The sequence below is a fragment of the Buceros rhinoceros genome, unplaced genomic scaffold, assembly GCF_000710305.1.
Source record: "Buceros rhinoceros silvestris isolate BGI_N320 unplaced genomic scaffold, ASM71030v1 scaffold40058, whole genome shotgun sequence".
NCBI lineage: Eukaryota > Metazoa > Chordata > Aves > Bucerotiformes > Bucerotidae > Buceros > Buceros rhinoceros.
Window position 1 is genome coordinate 3023 of NW_010425924.1, and position 14956 is coordinate 17978.

At 39.1% G+C, this 14956-nt stretch overlaps 1 protein-coding gene across 1 annotated transcript; it reads left to right on the forward strand.

The window, feature by feature from the left end:
- Positions 1–1136: 1136 nt before the first annotated feature.
- Positions 1137–9359, forward strand: LOC104497982 (oxysterol-binding protein-related protein 10-like; the record flags this gene model as incomplete). Its single annotated transcript, XM_010141298.1, has 3 exons — positions 1137–1283; positions 7813–8296; positions 9307–9359. Coding segments are annotated over 3 exons (684 nt in total), but the record flags the coding sequence as incomplete, so codon positions are not given.
- Between the last annotated feature and the right edge of the window lie 5597 nt (positions 9360–14956).

Below are 14956 nucleotides of genomic sequence, written 5' to 3' on the forward strand. Positions count from 1 at the left end.
CTTATACAAGCTGTGGTTCACCTGAGGGCTCTCTAATGTGATCCTTCAGAAATATTTGAAACCCAATTCTGAATGTCAGCTGGTTTTAATGAAGCTTCGGTTCTAAAGACTTTCACAGTGACATGAAAAATTTCTCATTTTATGTAATGAACTAGCTGTTTCTGCATAAATGTTATTTAGTGTGAAGTAACACTAACTTTTACAGGTAGCGTTGTCTTGTTTACATCATGAGAGTTTTGGGCAATAATAAAATGCTGGACTGTAAATTTTTCAGCTACATAAACAAACTTTCTTTTTCAAAGTACTTATCTGAAGGCATGTGGACTGATTTCAATGGATTGAACAAAATAACTGGCACCTGTTTGGATTTTTGTTAGTAATATATTGTAAAACCTGAGGAGAAATAAAGTACCACAGATCATTATCCCTTTCTGCTGTGAAAGTCCTCTTGTAGGAGGATAGCATGATGCCTCTCTGTCTTCAGTATGTCTGAAAACTTGGCAGTATGGGCATTGTTGTGCTGTGAAGCAGTGTGGTGTTACAGATGTCATAAAGCCTCATCGTAATGCCTTACCCCCCCAAAATCTAATGTCTTCGGGTTTGGTTGTTTTTTTTTTTCTTCAAAGACGTGTGCTTTACTTTTATTTTTATCTCCTTCAGTTAGTAGTGTTGACTTTCTTAGATATGTAACTTGGAAGTTGGTTAGAGGAAAAGAAAAAAAAATAGTGTGAGATCAGGTCATGCAACATTGATGTATTAAGTATGAATGTTTGCTGGAGAGATTTATGAAACAAACTCTAGAAGACTCATTTTCAACTGTGTACTTCTATTTAATAAATAGAATAGCCATTACTTTAATATGCTGCTATTTTTGTCTGGCATCACTGCAGTATAACTATGGGAAGGTAATGTGTAAATTAGCATCTGATACTTACCGCTCACTTTCTGCGGATAGGATCAAAATGCTCTAATGAACCCATTACTGAAATTCTTTTATTTTAAATTTTTATAATTTCTTGGTTTTAACAGAGGATGTTTTTGCTTCCATTGAGACAGCTCCATTTTTAAACATAATATAGTGGAGAAAACCAAACTGTATCTTTTTGTACAGATGGTGATGTTTCTTTGTATTTCAGCATTCAGCTTCTGAGTTGATCCTAGTTGAAGATGAAGTGACAGATACTGAAGATAATGAAGAGGAGGATTTAGGAGTCATGGATGATCAACGCAGTGTAATTCTACATCTCATTTCTCAGCTCAAACTTGGCATGGACCTTACCAGGGTATGGGTTCTGTATCTCTTTTATAAGTGTTCACTATCTTTTCTTCTTCTCATACTTCGATGTGTGTGTGCATGCATGCATTTAATTCCTGTGAGCATGTTTTGCCCCTGTGGACAAGGAAGTTTGCCTTTTTATAAAGGCATGGTTCAAGAGAGCTATGGAGTGCTGTCTCCTGCTAGGCAGGCTTTCACATGAAGTGACCCATGAGATACTTCAGAGGTTGTGGGGTGGAGTGGGGGGAAGGGAGAGAAAAAAGAAAAAAACCCTGAAATGCTTCATTTTTTTCCCCCTAAGTCTTACAAAGCAACTCTATGTTGTATATCTATCCCATATGTGTGGTAAGTCAGGTTGCACAGAGCGTTTGAGGAACAATAATGGCAATTGTGTGGGTGAAGGAGATATGCGCTCGTTACTGCTTTGTAGATTGAATTCCATTTCATTACTTGGCAGCTTCAAAAAACACATGATGGTAAAGAAATTAGAGTCTTCAGTGTATCTCTGTTCTTGTGTGTCTTGAACAGCTCACCAGTTTAATGTTCTGTGCATTGTTCTAATCCTGGAACCAGTTATGAGTGTTTCCGTACTGGTATGATCAGAGAAGTTACAGTATCTGAGAAGTTTCCCATACGTCCTTTTAGTTCTGGAAATGAGGTTCATGTTCTGGAAGCAGGGAGTGTGTCTTTCTGAATAGTCCTACATACTGGTGAAACCTTCTCATGGGGCTTAATAAATAATCGTGAATTTTTGTAAAGATACGAAATACCATTTCCTTCCACAAAGGTTTTCTGCTTAAAAAAACCTAAAACCCCTATAATCCACTAACCACAAATAAGAAAAGCTCATTCTGACACACCCTCCACAAATAAAAAGAAGTTTTGAATGACGGGAGTTCCCCTTGTGCGTGAAATAGCTTTGCAGGAGATTTTTCTCATGGGCATTTTGATATTCTGAAGAGTTCATCTGCTTTCTTTTGATCTTATGTATTAATCAAAATCTATTTTTACTGTAACTTTCTTACAAAATAAGTCTGTTCCTCTGGAACAGTTGGCAGTATTTAAAAATACTTGGATTTTTAAGGCTGAGCAATCCTGTGACCTGCGCTAAGTATAGTTATTGAATAGCTGCACAGAAATGGTTTTGTTCAAAATAGAACAAGAATTTAATAGTTTCCTTTGTGAATAATTTATACCTGTCACTTCTTAGTATGTCTTGGGTTATATGCAGTTCAATTTTTTTTTTCCTTTCATTCCTCAATTTTTCATAGCTCTTTTTCTTTTCTGTGTTGGTTTGCTAAGGCTGTCTGAGTCCATAATGTTTAAACTAGACTAAGATTCCTTATGTGTTGTTCTTGAGTCCTCAAAACATTCTGTCTTTGGTAGTGAACAAGACTTTTCTTCCCTGATTTTCAGTATCATCTTTTTGTCACAGCAGAGAAGGCAAAACCCCAAAGACACACAGTTAATGTAAATAAGAGAAATTCCTGTAAATAAAGTAAGTGTAGGCACTTATAAGAAAAGTAGAAAGGTAAATATATGTGATAACGTATTTCTTACATAATGTTCTTAGAGCACAGTTTTGAGGATAATCATGAATATTATCAGATTTATAGTATGGCAAAATACAAGCATGCATGAACGTGTGTATATAATACCCACAGTCTGAAAAGATGAACAGGCATGTGGCGGAGTTAGATCTCTCTCTAGTCTGTGTCATGCATGAATGCACATATGATGAGTATTAATGAGACATGCCACATGTGCACATCACTCTTCTGACCATTTTGAGGATTAAAAAAAAAAATTATAAGACAGCTGGCTACTTTTTTTATTAAATTGGCTTAGTGATATGAGGCCCTTGGGGCCACAGACACGTGATGATAAAGCTTGATTTGTTGGCTGCACGTCTTAGAATTTTTCATTATTCCTCCGAAAGTCAGATTTCATATAGCCTTGATATTAATCAGCTTCTGCTGGAAGTGGTTGTGGTGCAGTAGTTGCTAATAGCAGAGGATGTTTTCTATGTTTCCATTTTCCTATACCTTCTTCCCTAGGGTTGTTTCTTTGGTTATTGTTGTGAGCTATGGATTGTAACATGATACGCACATGAACAAATAACTTCTCTGAGCCCTTGGTGGCTTTTGGTTCTGGATGCATAATCATTACCTTCATGTACCATATCAGGGGAAACAGCATCTTTTCCTTTTCCTATGGGGTATTGCTTATGTTAGTCTTGACCTTGCTGGTGCTGACATCAGTTTCCCACAGCGAGGATAGCCACATTTAATTTGCGGAGGTGCTTTGCTTTTGAAATATGTCATACTGCCGTGCTTTTTAATAAGGAGTTAAGCAGCAAAAATCGGCTGTGAACGGAAACATCTGCAATGAAGTATTAAATCTGTGTGGGGATTTGCCAGCACAGGGTAAACTCTGTAGTGGTCTCTTTGACTTAAATAGCTGCTAGAGAATTAGGTTGGGTAAGCAGTTCACAGCAGCAGAAACATAGTACAAAACGGATGCCTTGGATGAGTCCAGGACTTTAAACTTCATTTAAAATTGGAATTGTTGGAGAAAAAATACGCTTCTACATTGTTTGTTCTTTGGACTTCTAAAAAAAGAAAAATAATGCTAAAAACCACTGACAGCCTGATAAATTTGTTGGCAGATGGTATCTAATGGATTGCAGTTAATGCTAACAGTTTGTACAGATGGGTATCACTCCCCTGCATTCCCTCACCTTCCCTCCACAGTTAGTACGTGCTAAAAATAAAGGGCTGCTGTTTTGTGTAAAAGGGCTGCCAGTAATTCTGCAGAACATGAACATGTTGTAAATTAACATTGTGCTACTTCACAATGTCATGAGTTTATAATTTGCTTGGCAATATACTTTTACCTTGTAATTTTACAGTACAAGTGGGATAAAGTTAGCTTGTTTTATTCCCACAGTGACACAGATGACACTGGAAAGCCTTTCTGCCTCTAAGAGAAAGACATCTCAGCATGGGATACCTTGGTCAGATTTCTGAAAAAAACGTAGGGAATGGTGCTGACTCCTGTGTTTTGCTTCACAGTAAACAGGAGTAGGAATAAATATTTCTGTTATTAAGAAGTCATGCTCTTACTTTTCTCAGTTGCATTTAGATCTAATTAAGTATAGGTGAATTCTAACCTAGGAGATTATGATCAAGCTTTGAACTAGTATCCTTTTTTTAACCTCAATGAAAACACAAAAATGCCCTTTAAACTACTTCCTTTTCGCCTGAAACCTGGGAAGGGATAAGAACGGAGATTATTCTAACATTTTGGAATGCATTCAGGAGATTTTTCTGCATCAGACTTCAGCAACTTGGTATTTATTCTAGAGAGATTCTTTTGTCCATATGGCTGTCATGCTGGCTTTTTCTCAGAGGAAAAAATTACTCAGCTTTAACTTTTTATGCAATAACAAAAAAAAAAATTATTGTAGTTTGGTCCAAAGCCAACATAAAGAACATGAGTCCTAAGTGTATTTTTCTGGACGGTGCCTTCTGTTTGGCTGAAGAAGAGTTGTAAACCTCATTCCTTTGGAAGTTAGAGTACTAGCACAAGTGCATGACTATTCAACACTGGCGAGAAGAATGCTGCACACTTCCAAACGTCCTTATTTGTATTTTGTTTATTTCTGCAGAAATCAAGATAGGGCCAAATAAAAAAAAAATTGACCGGTATGACTTTTTTTTTTGTTTGTTTTGTTAGTGTGTGGTGGTATTGCATATTGAAATTTTGAGGCTATGAGATTATTTAGTAAAAGGCAATATTTTCTAGGCATATTTTGTTAAACTGGAGATGTGTAAGATTTAAAACTCAAATATCATACATAGGTTGCCTCCTTTGGTGGAAACAATTCAGTTACTCTGCATTTTGTAGTGGATCCTTTCTTACTACAGTTAAGGATGTAGTTTCCATTGTAGTTGGGCTTTTAAAGCAAGATAATTTGAACTGGAGCTCAAGCTCTGTTCAGATTTTAAATCGATTCCTGAAACTGAATAATAAGAGTCCCATGATTCGTAACATCTTATTTAGTGGCTGTGGTAAGTATGTAGCTGCGGAGCACACAGCTCATACTTGAAAGAGTACTGTATGATCAAGTCAACAGGACGAAACCGCAGTGGTCTTAATGTCGTACCATAAAATTTGCATCATCTTAAACATGGTCTGTAGTTTTCTTCCTCCATGTGTGCTAATAAAGGTCACTCATTTTAGAGAGAAACAGATGAAGCAAGATGCAAAATGCTGTTTATTCAGATGAGTTTCTCTGCCCTTGCAAGTTTGTGCAGTGAACTCATGATAGTCACGATAGTACTTCTAGAGAGAAGTGATTTTTTTAAAATGTACTTTACTGTCAGTTTCTCCTTTGATAACCTGATCTTTGAGTGTAAAGTTTCTATTAAAATAGGATCCTGTATTGAGGGTCAGTAATGCTGAATTGCATTTTTTTAAGATTATATCGGATAATGAATATTTGGTCAGAATGAGAATGCTGCAAGTAAGACAGAATTATTTAAAGAGCTAAAAATACCTCAAAATCTACTGCTATTTCACTTTGCCTTCCAGAGTCTTAGATTTCACTTTTAAAAATCAATCTCCTCAGCCCCTTGCTATCACACCACCATGGGGACTGTTGGCTGTCTTTAGCACTCAGTAGTTTGCCACACATCATGTAGAATTAAGGTCCTGCATCTTTTGGGGCCTCATTAGGGCAGTAACAGAGACCATGTAGAATCCTCAAGGCTTACAGAGTAGGGTCAGAAGAATGTTACAGATAGAAGTTTGCTTGATTTATATTTGAACTTGAAAAAATTATTAGCCTATCAAAAACTATATATGTGTAAATAATGTATGGAAGAGTGAATGAGCATGTATCGTTTTGGATATCTTTTTGCAGTTGTGGTACGTTGACTTCTGTGGCTGTTAAGACTACGTTTGAGCCATGGAATATGTTTCTTGTTTACAAGTTTTCTTTGGAAAGAACTAAATGATTATTTAAAGTTTGACAGCTTCTATTTCGTTATCTGTGGGATCCGAAAGGACTGAGCTGTGCTTTGGTCCCACTTAGAATAGCGAGCTGGGGTGGCAGGGGGGAAAGCAAATGTTTTTATGATTGAAGGGTGGCTGCCTGCCTGCCTGCTGTAAATAACCCTTGCTTTTGGAAAAGGAAAAAACTAAATGCAATGAAGAATTAAAGACGAAAGCAGAGTTGCTTTAATAGAGTACAGCTCAATTGGTCAGCATCTGGCATCGGGTCACTCTGATTCTAGACATATTTGTGTGTGCCAGAAGTTCCTTGTTGCTCACGTAAGAGCAACCTCTGAGCTCCCCAGGCCAGTCCTGCACAAGGTATGGAGCGTGAGTGAGGACAGGAAATAAATTTTGGGTCCTGTAGCCCTTGTCTGTCTGGGAGTCCCTCCAGGATATTTCACTGAAAACTTTTAACAAAGTTTTATTCTTAAGTGGATTGCTAGATGAGCTGCTCAAGACTATTCAAATCACTCAGGGTTGGCTCCCTCCAGTGCAGACTGCCTAGTGCTCAGTCCCAGGTGTTTTCTCCCCCCAGGGAGCCTCTTCAGTCCCAGGACATTTATGAGAGTTTGGTTTTGTTTGTTTCAACTTGTCTGAAACGAGATGAAAGCACACGGGGGCTCACCACAGTGGTATGGTACGATCTCAAAGGGAGGGATGTGCCAGGTGCTGGGAGTGACAGGAGAGTGTAGGGGTGGCAAGGGATTTATTTGATGTGGGAGATAGGAGGAGACATGACGCAGAGGATGGCTATGTAGAGAAGAGGAATTCAAACAGAAGTGTTTTCTTGCCTATAGCCTCTTGAGAAGGGTCCTTGGCAAGGCTGTATCCCTGGAAACACACCTGAGATTTGGCTTGGTTTGTTAGAGGCTGGAGGGGACTTAAGACGTATGCAGTGGGTGGTCACGGGCCCAGGAGTGAAACTGGGAGCCCAGATGTTTGACAGAATGAGTAGATGTACTCCTTACACTCTCCAGCACTTAAACGTTGGTAATGTGTGTGTTTATATAAAATACTCTTTTTCTAGTGGTTTGGGAGATTGTGCCTGTCCATTTTTGCAGGGTTATGATTAGGTGGATTTGTTGATGTTTGGTGTAAATCAGTTTAAGTCAAAAGTATTTTTTTATGTCCTATAAACAAGGAAAACAAAGGTTGGTTGGTTGGTTAACTGAGTGGAGAGAAAAAGGCAGATTTCCACATGAGCAGAACAGCCCATCCCTGTTGTGTGAGCTGCTGTTGAGAATCATAATGAAATAGGAAGCAGCTGCATGGCTCTCAAGGCTGCTGCTTTTTCCTTTGCTCATTATTTAGACTGCAAAGAAAATGAAATGGCTGTTGGCGGGGCAGGAAGATATGCTGTCCCGAAGCTTGGCAGGGCCAGAATTGCAGCTATCTTAACTGCTCCCCCCACCCCTTCCCCCGTTGTAGTATGATCATGGGGAAATCATATCTGCCTTTGTCTGCTTTGCATACAGGTAGTGCTTCCAACATTTATTTTGGAGAAAAGATCCCTGCTGGAGATGTATGCAAATTTCATGGCCCATCCAGACCTGTTTTTGTCAATTGCAGCTGGAGCCACTCCTGAGGAAAGAATTATCTGCTTTGTGGAGTATTATCTAACAGCTTTTCATGAAGGCCGAAAGGGAGCAGTTGCCAAGAAGCCCTATAACCCCATAATTGGTGAAACGTTTCATTGCTCGTGGGATGTGCCTAAAGATAAAGTGAAAGCATTCAGGACTAATGGTGCCTCCACGGCTTCTAAGGACCCAGCCAAGGAGTTTGTCCAGGACCAGTCTGCATGCTACAAGCTGAGGTTTGTAGCTGAACAAGTATCTCATCATCCACCGGTATCTTGCTTTTACTGTGAATGCAAAGAGAAGAAAATGTGTGTGAATGCTCACGTATGGACCAAAAGCAAGTTTATGGGCATGTCCATAGGAGTGTCTATGGTAGGTGAAGGTAAGAAATGTGCTTTTGCTTTTGGTTTTTTGAGCTAACATCAAGGGTGTCAACACAACAGAAATCCAGATGTTTTCCTGCTTGGTTTCCCTCCAACCTTTCATTTGAACCTTGCGGCTATTTGCTTTTGTAAAGTTTGGAATTAAAACTGTAGGGTTCATGTAACTTTTTTCTATCCAGACAATGTAAGACACATGATGTATATAAATGTGTGCTTATATTTATTTGAATCTATTACCGTATGACTGTACTTCAGGTATAATAAGAAGTTGCAGTAGCAAATGGCTACTGACAGCTTATTCTGTAAGAACATTTTTATTAGTCTTGCTCTCTTCTAAAGTAATATGCGATTCAGTATGGGACAGTTTCACAACTGAAACAAAGCAGTAGGAAAAAACACATTTTTCTTAAGACTAACATTTTCTGAGAGTTTCTGCAAAGAATCATGGTTTTCTAGTGTTTACAAAGCTTTATAGAAAGGCATGTAGTTGAGGTATAAATCACGGTTTGCTCTATCATTCATATGCAGTCTGCTTTCATAAGTCACTGCTCAGTATGAATTCAGAAGCACGAGGAATCAAAACAAATTCTTAATGGATGATCTTACCTGATAAACACACCTGCAGCAGTGTCGTTACTGACTGCTGATATATTAATTCTAAGCAATTGAGTCTGTTTAGCTGTTTGAGGGTAATTTCCTGTGTATGGTTCTTAGTATTTTGTCATAACTAGTTTTTAGACTGTAGTCTCAGAAGTACCAGGACAACTTACAGTAAATGTTTCTGTTTGTCATCATTATGTTAAATACTGTGATATTAAAGGGAGTAAAAAAAGAGAGTGCTAAATGTAATCATTTGGTTTTGCTTATTAATAGCAACAAAACAGTTATGATGAGAACACACAGATATGTTCTGCTATTTCTACGAGCTAGAACTAAAGAACAAACTCAAGCAGTAGAAAGGACACTGCAGCAGCTTCTTTCCTGACGGCAATTTATTCCCTTCTTGTAGAAGAGCCATCAAACTTCTTTACTAGTGGGTTTCGTATTGGTGAAAGTCTATAATGGCATGGCTGTTCCTTCTTCCTATGATTTACATATTTTGCTTTTAATACAGTTAAGGAAGTTGGGAGGAGCGTGTCAGAAGGGAAACTGATCTTTCTGTCTGTTTCCTGACTGTACTACTGCCAGCCTGAGTCACTGGTGTAATTTGCTGCATTTTTCCGGTACCTACTCCTTGCTGGTACTCTTTTTCTCAGTAAAGGGAGCTATTTAATGGAAATAAAATTAAACACAAAGTCACTTACGATTACATAGAAGTAGGGAATTTTCTTTTTCTTGCTGCTGGCACACACAGTTCCGTGGGATTGGGGGTGTCTACTGTGGGGATTTTTTTAAGACTTCAAAGTCCTGATGTGTCCCAGTTTTGAAAGAGAAAGAGTCTAGGAATTAAACACTTTCCCGCCCCAAGGATTGCTTAATGCGCATTTGTGAGAATAAGTTCTTCCTTATGCCCTCTTTTTTCTCCATGATCCTGGGGATGTCCCAGCAGTAGAGGCAGGCTTTGGGGAGCATGTGCAGGGGTGAACGCTTTGATTGCAAGGTTTACTGTTGTCTTTATGGTGGACATTTTGGGAGGAATTTTGGGTTTACCAATTTATAGCTAGCATTCATCTTTTCTGTACCGCGTAAGTGGTACAGAAGCATGCAGCTTCACAGTGGCAGCGTTTCTGGGAAACAGTGGAGAAACTCCAATGCAGCCCAAGCATTTCTGTTGCCTTATGAGGACTGGCAACAGATAGCAAGAAGTTGTAGCACTGAAATCCATGGGTTTTGTTTGTTTCTTTTTTTTTTGCTACAGTGCATTGGATGATCAAACTAATTATATCTTATTATTGGGTTTTTTGTCTTGTCCCTTCCTCCTCTTTTTTTTTTTTTTTTTTTTTTTTTTTTTTTTTTTTTTTTTTTTTTCCCATTAGGAGCATCCAGCTCTTTTTTTGACTGTTGCTGGAGTTTACTTACATACATGTGGGTGCCTTTGGCCTTTTGTTAGATTAATGAAGTTTCTACTGCAGTTGACTATTTATAGAAATAAAGTATTACTGAGTTTTTGGACCTATATTGTATAATGAATGTGCTGGTAATTTTTCTGTGGTGCTTCGAAGCATATTTTTTTAACATTATGTCCTTACGTGTATAGAGGATATTGCTTTTTATGCTTTGTTGATAGAAGCAGCAGTAGATATGCTGAAGTAGGATGTCATGGAAGTACAAAGGCCTCTGTAAGAATGTAAAGAATTAGGGAGTTTGAGAACAGTATGGTCCTGTCATACAAAGAGTACAGCTCAGTGTCTCAGTTGTACAATTTTTAGTATATGTTGCACCTCAAAGTGACTTAAGTTTTTTGTTTGTTTTTTGTTTTCTGTCTGTGATTTTTGTTGATTCCAAGTATGTGCCAGTAGCAGAGATGCAGAATGGGTAGGAAATCCATGTGAGAAGCTGTTTTGTGTGCTTCTGTGGTTACAAGGGGGTCTAAATCTGGCTTGCTAATGACATACTTCACTATATAACAAAACTTTCATTCTTTAGAGTAGTGAGCACTGAGTTTCCTCATGAGAAAGCTCCCCTAAATAAATTCAGAATAAAACAGTTTGTGTTGCATGCACAGTCACTAATTCTCGTTAATGTTAATTATGCACTAATGAGAGAGTGAAGGAGAAGAGGGAGTAATGAATAGGATCACATTAAGATTTAAATTAGCAAGGGATGGGAGAGTCAATGTAAATATTTAATGTTTTTTACATGGTCCAAAGAATCTTCAAACAGAAACAGGTTGTAGGAGAAGGATGTGGTAGTGGAAAAGGCAGTGGTGAGCACACCTCAGTGTGGGCTGTGCGTGTTCCTTTTCTGCTCTTGGGTTTTGTTCCAAAGCACCAAAATCCAACTAAAGGTGTCACTTCTGATTCACAGGTTAGTTTTGCAGGGAGTATAAAGTAAGTTCAAACGGATTGCTCTGTGTTATCAAGTGGCTAGTTATGTCTTGTGTTTTCACTCCTGCTATTTTAAATGTTTTAAAAACTAGTGAAGTATTGGCTTCCAAAAATTATTTTTTAAATTGAAGTCCACCTTGAAAAGATTTGGTAGGTAGGGAAAAGGTTCAGTGCTCATTCCAGGGTAAATCTAAATGAAAGCAATGAATGTTTTTTCTCTTGTTTTTTTCTGTTTGTATATATGTATGTTCTCATAGATGTACAAGTCTGTGATTTCTATTCCTGAGGCACTGGTGACTTTTAATTTTAATTGGTGGCTCCATGCAACTAGATCTACCAAAATATTTCCTTAGTACTAATTTTGTATTAGTAGTTTTTAGCCCACTGATTTCAGAACACTTTCTGTATGGCATGCCACTCATTACTTAATTTAGCAAATGGCTCCAGTCTTCAGAAAATCGGTGCAGTGCAGCTTGCTGGAATGTTTACGAGATGATAAGGAGCCTGGTTCTGGCATCTCGTGTTTTCCTGTGCAAATCTGCCTGGCTGGTGATGCACTGTACCTGTATGGGGTTCACTCTGTACGTAACTTGCTCCTGTTTGTGCCATGTTATGAATAATGCAGACAGTGAAGAGCCTCTTAAATTAGGAAACCGCCCTAGGTGGTGTGTGTCACATGTTCCATTTGTTGTTCAGATTGATCTCCAAACAATCAGTGGGACGCATTAAATTTCATATGCCTCTTCTGCAGCTTATTGGTCCAGAGCCTCCTCTGGGTATTTTGTCAATATGTTTTACTAGAAGATCAATTCACAAAGCTGCAGCATCAGCGAGGGACACGTAATAGTCAAACAGGGATGATGTTATGCTATGAACATCGCTTCCTTTAATGCAGGCTGAGGAGTCATGGAAGGGAGCATGACTGTGGATATGTTACCATAGTCAAATGCAGCAGTAAATGGTGTTGAGAACTTTTCAAGGGGGAGTTTCAAAATTCCACACTGGTTTATAAAAAATTTACCATTTTCTGTGGGATTTTTTCTAATAAACTAGATGACTAAATCCACTGTTCCTCCCAGAGTACTTATCTGGTGCATTCTTCCATGCATAATAGCTGCCTATAAATACTTAAGACTTTATAGAAAGGAATTTGTGGTTCCTGAAATAATTCTCTGATGCAAGAGGAGGAAATGTTACTGAAAATGGGAGAATCTTCTGCAACTTTTCACGTATATTTAATTATAGCCATTTTAAAACTGAAGATGAATAATCACTTACAATGGGGAAGCAAGGGAAAAAAAATAGCCTGTGTGTTTTCCAGCAGGTATTTTTAAAGATCAGTCACAATATAATGGTAGTTACAGCAGATGTTAAAAGTACACACCACTTTTAAAAATAACTGTTAAGTTTTAGTTTTTCTGTCTTTAATTTATCAAGATGTAAACTTGTCAGGGTAGGGCATGAATTGAAATTGTAGTAGCAGTTATGAGGGTTGACTGTCATTTTGGCTTCCTCTTCCCTAAGAGACCATGAGTTTCAGTTCAGACATGGTGGTGCAGCTGCAGACTTCATGGTGCTTCACTTAAACAAGGTTTTGCGTGCGGACTCTGCAAACAACAGAACACAAAACTAACAGTCACAGTAATACTAAAAGTAGTATCAAGTTATGGGTATTTCAGATCTTCCCTTTATTCTTTTTTAGGTTATAATTACTAAGCTGGAGTCATATTTCAAGTGAGATAGGACTTCATTAAAAATGTATTTATTCAAGTGTTTAAGAAGTTCAAAAATATACTGCCAGGTGCTAAAAATACTACCAAGAGAGCTGGGTTCAGCTTTTAATATCTAACCTGCTGTGGTGGTGAAGTATTTACACTGAAAGTCACTGCTGCTCACTTTTCAGTCTACTTGGCAGCATTCATTAGAGTTCTGTCTTCCTCCCACTTGAGTACAGAGGAAAAAAGCTGTCAATCCCATCAGAGAAACAAAAGCAAACATACTAATCAAAAAGGAAATTGTGTTTATCGTGAGTTGCCTCTCATGTGGGTGATGAGCAGAGGAGGATGGCTGGCTCCAGGGGGGAGACTCTGGAGAAGAAGAGGAGGAGGAAGGAAAGCTGTCAGACTTGAGTCTAAACTTGTGGTTCTCTATATGTAGAGAGTCTGCCCAGATGCAGACTGTCGTTTGAGCAGTTCCTACGTTTGAGCAGTACCCATTAGCCTTCATTGATCCTTCTTGAGTATCATCATCTTGTTAAAAGGCTCCTTGATTGTTCTTTATTAATTTAATGTTATTATAGCATCCATTTAATGAGTTTGATAAACAGACTGTCTTTTTGAGTAAAAGTTCTTCGTGGCTATGTGTCCCAAGTAAGTTGGGTAGTTCATCCCTCTGGCAATTCAACCTTCCTTCAGCTTGGTTTTACCTGTAGGTATGGAGTGGAGGAAACTGGAGGCAAAATGTGTGTGTATGTGTGTGTGTATTCCCAGCTGTGTCCTGGCTGTTACCTGCTGGTGAGAGTTCAGCACATGATGGATGGAACTGGTGACTTGCTTAGGCAAAAGGATTGAAGGTCCTTTTAAGACACTGTTGTCCTGGTTTGAGCTAAAACTTCCTTGTTTTGGGTAATGGACAAATAGAATTATTCCATGCAAATACGATAATTCTGCATTTAATTGGTTAAGGGGGTCAGGTGAAACGTTACGTCGGGAGCCTTTAAAAGCAGCAGGCCGGGGGAGTGTCTCTCTCTTGGGCTTCTGGACTCGCTGCACGAAGGTGGCACCGCCACAAATCTGCCAGTAAGGGACCAGGCCGAGCCCAGGTCGAGAGCTGAGGGCCTGCACCCCCAGATGGCTGAGGATCACAGACTGTGAACTATTACTGCCGTGAGTCTCGTCTGAAATTGGGTGAGAATATTCGAACTCCCTGTCGTTTTGTGCCGAGAGTTCTCCTGCAATTTCCTTGCTGCGCCGGGGTTTCTCCCCGCCCCGTCTCGCCGCGGCTGCGCGGGGGTTTCTCCCCGCCCCGTCTCGCCGCGAGAAGAATTCTACTTTCTCTGTCTGCAGCTGCAGAGTCTTCACTCCCACCTCGCTGCTGGGTGTCTGCCAAGAGCACTGACCTTGAACAAGACTGTTAAGAGCTTTGGTTATCTAAGTCCCCTCTTCTTCGTTTTTTCCCCCTCTTTCTCGGTTGTACATGTGTATAGCAGTGTATAGTTGTGTGGTTTTATTGTTTATTAAGTTTTGTTTCAGTTTCCAAATGCAAACCGAGGTGTGAATTTCTTCTTCCCCTTTAAACTCCTTCTGACTCTAGCGAGGCAGAGGGTATCGTTAAGGAATTCGAGGAGTTGTTACCTTGGTCCCTTGACCCTTAACATTTTTTGGTGGCCCGTACAGGGATCGAAGAAAATATTTTACATTCTCGGAAACTGAAACAAACGTGGTTCTTGTAACAGGGATGGACCTAAGTGGGATCCTGAATGAGGCTTTTTAGCGGCTCATGATAAAAATGCTGTATCCTCTGCTGCCTGAATCATCAGCCGGCATAGCCCAGTATCTGCTCATAATCGGTGCTGTTTTATTCATTACTGGCATGGGACATGTTGCAAAGAGAGTGTTTTACTCTGCATTCGGACTTTTAGTGGGGTGGCCTCTACTTGGTTGGTTGGTAATG